This window comes from Salvelinus alpinus, chromosome 5 (genome assembly GCF_045679555.1).
Source record: "Salvelinus alpinus chromosome 5, SLU_Salpinus.1, whole genome shotgun sequence".
In the NCBI taxonomy this organism is placed as follows: Eukaryota; Metazoa; Chordata; class Actinopteri; order Salmoniformes; family Salmonidae; genus Salvelinus; species Salvelinus alpinus.
Genome location: NC_092090.1, coordinates 12,070,517 through 12,076,516, shown reverse-complemented (window position 1 = coordinate 12,076,516; position 6,000 = coordinate 12,070,517). Strand labels below are relative to the sequence as shown.

At 45.8% G+C, this 6,000-nt stretch overlaps 1 protein-coding gene across 2 annotated transcripts in view; it reads right to left on the bottom strand.

The window, feature by feature from the left end:
• Positions 1 to 853: 853 nt before the first annotated feature.
• Positions 854 to 6,000, bottom strand: part of lingo1b (leucine rich repeat and Ig domain containing 1b) — a 29,995-nt gene continuing 24,848 nt past the window's right edge. For both annotated transcript variants that reach the window (XM_071400633.1, XM_071400634.1), the window contains exon 2: positions 854 to 5,880. In XM_071400633.1, coding sequence (XP_071256734.1) covers positions 4,021 to 5,880 — 1,860 coding nt within the window. In that variant the 3' untranslated portion in view covers positions 854 to 4,020. The remainder of the gene's footprint in view (positions 5,881 to 6,000) is intronic.

Below are 6,000 nucleotides of genomic sequence, written 5' to 3'. Positions count from 1 at the left end.
GTGGTGAGTTATTCACAATTTCGATAAACAAATACGTTTTTTTATGTAAGATGGTTAAACAAAGAGCAAAATTATTGATTATTATTATATTATTATTTGTGCCCTGGTCCTATAAGAGCTCTTTGTCACTTCCCACGAGCCGGGTTATGACAAAAACAAATTATTATGTTTAATAAATGTATTGTATAGTGTGTGCGTGGCAGCCTTACAATGATGGCAAAAAACAACATTTGAGAGTGCGCTGACCCTGGTGCTAGAGGGGGTACACAGCTGGAGTGCGCTGACCCTGGTGCTAGAGGGGGTACACAGCTGGAGTGCGCTGACCCTGGTGCTAGAGGGGGTACACAGCTGGAGTGCGCTGACCCTGGTGCTAGAGGGGGTACACAGCTGGAGTGCGCTGACCCTGGTGCTGGGGCTGGAGGTTGAATGTTTGAAGGGGTACGGGACTATAAAAAGTTTGGGAACCACTGCTATATTTCACAGCTCCTCCCTGGCCTCTGATACTGTAACAGGATCTACTCCAATAATATCCTTTCGTGTTCAACTCCTAGAGTGCCAGGATGACACAGTTTCATCTTCGCTTCTCTGGTGTTCTCATAGCAACGTCATCCCCTGTAAATTATTCACAGCTGCACTCACAGCATGAAAGAATAAACTCCTTATAGCATCCCCCATCTGGCTAGGCTACCGCATACAAAAGGGAGAAAACCAACTCCGAGACCTGAAATCCTAGGCTTGTCAACAGTGTTTAGCCTACTACTGTATTCACATTCGGGGATATACAGCAGGCAAATAGACTAATTTGGTGCCCTTTCAATGTGCTTGAGTGGAATAGCATAAGAAATGTATACAATTACTGTATAAAACTTTATTGTTTTAATATGCTTTCATTCCGTCCATTATTTCATAACCAGTGGTTTAAGGGTTTATGAACACATTACTTTCAGAGCAGACTATGGCTATAAAATGTATTTCACCACATAAAACCCTGTTAACACATCAACTGTATTACAACAACTGGTTCCTGATCACAGCTAACAGGAGAACACACTGACAAAAAAACAACATAGGGATTCAAATTGAATAACACAATGATAATTTGAAGCATGTTTGTGATTATACAAACAACCCAGCAAACCCAAATTTATTTTGTGAAAGTTCCCAGAACGTTTGTTAGATTGCGGCAAATGTTCTCATAACACAAAAACTGTCCACTTGTGCTGATGATTATACAATGTTTGTATAAAACATTTGCTTTTTGCAAGAAGTTTCCAAGAACGTTGCTCTCATATTTTGTTGCAGCAGTATGTTGTAAAAAACGTTACTGCTACATTGTGTTATTACATTACCTAGTAACCTAATGTGAACGTTTGGGGAATGTTCTGTGGTGTTTCTTACAGATGTTGTGCACAACATTTTAGGGAATGTTAGGAGAACATTCCAAGGATATTTCATAAAAAATAAAAAATAAATTGTACAAAATAATGTTGTTATCAAAAACATTATTTTAATGTTTCTGGGATGTTATCATCCTAAAACCCGAACTAGAACTTAAGGGGAATCTTAGCTAATGTTCAGAGAATGTTCCTAGTTTGCTAGGAAAGGATTTGAGCCACTGCACACTCAGTTGACAAAATGGCATCAGAGGACCCTAACTTCATTGCTGATATTTTACATTGTACTTATTCTGTGATATATACCAATGACCTTTGTGATTTTGATGATTGTCAAGCATAATATATATATTTTTTTTACAAATTAGAATATGCCGTTCTATGCCTTTCTAGCTTACTTCTATCTCTTAAGTGCAATCGAAAAGTATTCAGACCCCTTGACTTTTTCCACATTTTGTTACGTTACAGCCTTATTCTAAAATGGATTAAATAAAAAATGTTCTTCATCAATCTACACACAATACCCCATAATGACAAAGCGAAAACAGGTTTTTAGAATTTTTAGAAAATGTATTAAATTTCAAATAATTATTTGCATCCTTTTCCATTTATCATCCTTGAGATGTTTCTTGATTGTCGTCAACCTGTGGTAAATTCAATTGATTGGACATGATTTGGAAAGACATCACCTTGTCTATATAAGGTCCCACGGTTGACAGTGTATGTCAGAGCAAAAACCAAGCCATGAGGTCGAAGGAATTGTCCGTAGAGCTCAGAGACAGGATTGTGTCAAGGCACAGATCTGGGGAAGGATACAAAAACATTTCTGCAGCATTGCAAGAACACAGTGGCCTCCATCATTCGTAAATGGAAGAGGTTTGGCACCACCAAGACTCTTCCTAGAGCTGGCAGCCCGGCCAAACTGAGCAACCGGGGAGAAGGGCCTTGGTCAGGGAAGTGACCAAGAACCCGATGGTCACTCTGACTGTAACAATTGTCGTCGGGAGAAGGAGAGGAGGACCAAAGTGCAGCGTGGTACGTATCCATAATACTTTTAATAAAGAATGAACACGCGAACAAAAACCACAAAACGACCAACGAACAGTTCTGAAAGGTGCAACAAACACTAAACAGAAAATAACCACCCACAACTCAGTGGGAAAACAGGCTACCTAAGTATGGTTCTCAATCAGAGACAACGATTGACAGCTGCCTATGATTGGGAACCATACCAGGCCAAACACAATAGAAATAGAAAACATAGACATACAAACATAGAATGCCCACCCACATCACACCCTGACCAAACACAAAATAGAAACATACAAAGCAATCTATGGTCAGGGCGTGACTCTGACAGAGTTCCTCTGTGGAGATGGGAGAACCTTCCAGAAGGACAACCATCTGTGCAGCACTCCACCAATCAGGCCTTTATGGTAGAGTGGCCAGACAGAAGTCACTTCTCAGTAAGGCACATGACAGCCGACTTCGAGTTTTCCAAAGGCACCTAAACACTCTCTTTGGCCTGAATGGCAAGCGTCACGTGTGGAGGAAACCTGGCACCATCCCTACGGTGAAGCATGGTGGTGGCAGCATCATGCTGTGGGGATTTTTTTCAGCAGCAGGGACTGGGAGACTAATCAGGATCGAGGCAAAGATGAACGGAGCAAAGTACATAGAGATCCTTGATGAAAACCTGCTCCAGAGCATTCAGGACCTAGACTGGGGCGACGGTTCACCTTCCAACAGGACAATGACCCTAAGCACACAGCAAAGACAACGCAGGAGTGGCTTCAGGACAAGTATCAGAATGTCCTTGAGTGGCCCAGCCAAAACCCGGACTTGAACCCCATCGAACATCTCTGGAGACCTGAAAATAGCTGTGCAGCGACGCTCCCATTCCAACCCGGTAGAGCTTGAGAGGATCTGCAGAGAAGAATGGGAAAAACTCCCCAAATCCCGGTGTTTACTGAGTAAAGGGTCTGAAAACCTGTTTTTGTTTTGTTATTATCGGGTGTTGTGTGTACATTGATGAGTTAATACAAACTTTAATCAATTTTAGAATAAGGCTGTAACGTAACAACATTTGGAAAAAGTCAAGGGGGTCTGAATACTTTCCGAATGCACTGTACGTACATTGCTTGAATTGCGCCTGCTCGTAATACAGTAATATGCTCAAAACCCATAACCATTAAAGGTGTAGTTCAAACAAATTGACATGATATTCCTCTTACCGTTGCTGCTGTCAATTTCAGCATTTTTGTGAACTACCCCTTTAAGTGGTATTGCGACCATTCCTTTGCTCATTGTACATTGTAAGAAAAACAAGATACAGAGAAAAAAAAACAATCAAAAGACTAGATAAAGACAATCTCCATTTTCAGGTTGAAAGGAGCATAACACATGACTGGCTTATTCTGGCTTATTTTCTCAATGACTATTGCCCATAAAAACGCACAGAGATTTGAATACTTTTAAATCCAACACTCGCTGTTTAAGATTCAGTCCCTGAAGGTAAAACAGTCTTGGGTATAGTATCAAGATGTCTATCTCTCATAAATTCCACATATATTTAAAGAGAATATAGTGTGTCCACACCTCATTTTGAAGTCAGTAAGCTTGAGTCTCACATCATTTTCATGTTGAATTTACGCGGCGCATCGCCGGTTGGACTACTCTCACCTGCCTCTGCCTTACGGGGTACATACTCAATCTCTATGTTTGGCTTGACGTTGCCTTTTCCTCTGCTCCAGAGGAAGAGGATGACGAGACAGAAGAGGACGACGCCGAGGAACGAGATAAATCCCATGGTGGTGGCGATGATCAGAGTCTTCACGTCGAACGGGAAGGGAACCTGGGCCAGGGTCCCGTTGGCCCCGTCCTCGCTGGGCTGGTTGGAGATGAAAGCAAACGTCTTGTTGGGCTGGTGCGGCCAGTTGGGCGAGTAGCTGTGCACATGCAGGTGGGCAGGCTTGGTGTCATTCCCTGCTGCATTGCTGGCGATGCACAGGTAGGTACCGTTGTCCTGGATCTGGGCGTAGCGCACCTCTAGCGTGCCCTCGGGGGACACGCTGAGACGCCCCACGGACTTGGTGGTGATGAACTGCTTTTTGGGGGACAGCCACATGATCACGGGGGCTGGGTCGCCGTCCGCCTGGCATGTGTAATGGACCGTTGTGCCCTCGTCCACGTGCCTCTGCAGTGCCTTGTGGTCTTGTATCCTGGACTTCTGGCAGGTGAAGGAATCGGAGGGGAGGATGTCGGGGAAGTCTTTGAACTCCTTGCCCTGCACGGCCTCGGGCAAAGAGCAGGAAGGCTGCTGCCGGTTGAAGTTGAGCCTCCAGCGGCGGCGGAAGACCCAGAGCAGTCGGCAGTCGCAGGCCAGTGGGTTATCGTACAGTGCCAGGGTCTCCAGGTTCCCCACAGAGTGAAAGACGGATTCCTCCAGGGTGTTCAGGCTATTGCTGGATACGTTGAGGACTCGGAGGTGGTTCAAACCCCGGAAGGAGTAGGGCTCAATTGTGGCTAATCTCCCTCCTACCAAGTGGAAGGCCTGGAGCCTCAGCAGATTGTGCAGCTTGTTCCCCTCCACCGTGTGAATGGGATTAAAAGACAAGTTGAGAAAGAGAAGATGCCCAAGGTGTCGAATGGCCTGGTAAGGGATGGCGGTGAGGTTACAGTTTGTGATGGTCAGGGAGGTGATGTTGAGGCCGTACAGGCATTTGGAGGTCATGGTGTCCAGGTAGGGCCAGTAGGAGATCTCTAACACCTTCAGGCGGTCAAGCCTCTTGAAGGAGTAATCCCTGACAGCATTGACGGTGAGGTGGCGTAGTCGTAGCGACAGCAGGTTGTGCAGATGGCTCAGGGCCTCGGTGGGCACCGAGGTCAGGTTGCAGCGCTCCATGGTCAGCTGTTCCAGGCTGCTGAGGCCGTGGAACGCTCGGTGAGAGATGAACACCAGGTCGTTATCGCCGACTTCCAGAGCCTTCAGATTGTACAGCTCCTGGAACATGTAGTCCAGCAGGATAACAATTCTGTTCTCGCTAATGTCCAGCTGGGTGAGGTTGCTGAGGCCTGTGAACACTCCCAACTGGATTAGCTTAAGCTGGTTGTTGCGCAGCCCCAGAGTCCGCAAGCCGACAAGGTTGCTAAAAGCCCCGGGCTCCATGGAAGAGATATTGTTCTCATTGAGCTGCAGCTCCTCCAGCTGTGGGTAGTTGATGAACTCCTCAGGCCCCAGGCTTTTCAGACGGTTCTTGCTGAGGTCCAGTAGTTTCGTCTCGATGGGGATGCCCTCGGGAAACGAGGCCAGCCTCCGTCGATGGCACACCACGGAACGTTCCTGAGCGTTACACTCACAGCGGGACGGGCAGCCGGTGGTGGAGCCGGAGAGGACAGTGCCCAGCATTAGGACCAGGATGGGCTGCCAGCACGCCACCAGGTAGCTGTGCCCACCTGCCTCCCCGGACACCATTCTACTGCTTACCTGCGGAGACAGAAGTAAGACGGATGGTTGGTACATTTAAAGGAGAACTACATGTATAAACACATTTTTAAAAATATATTATTTTGTCAGGTTTGACGCTTATCACCTGAAGTATTATTG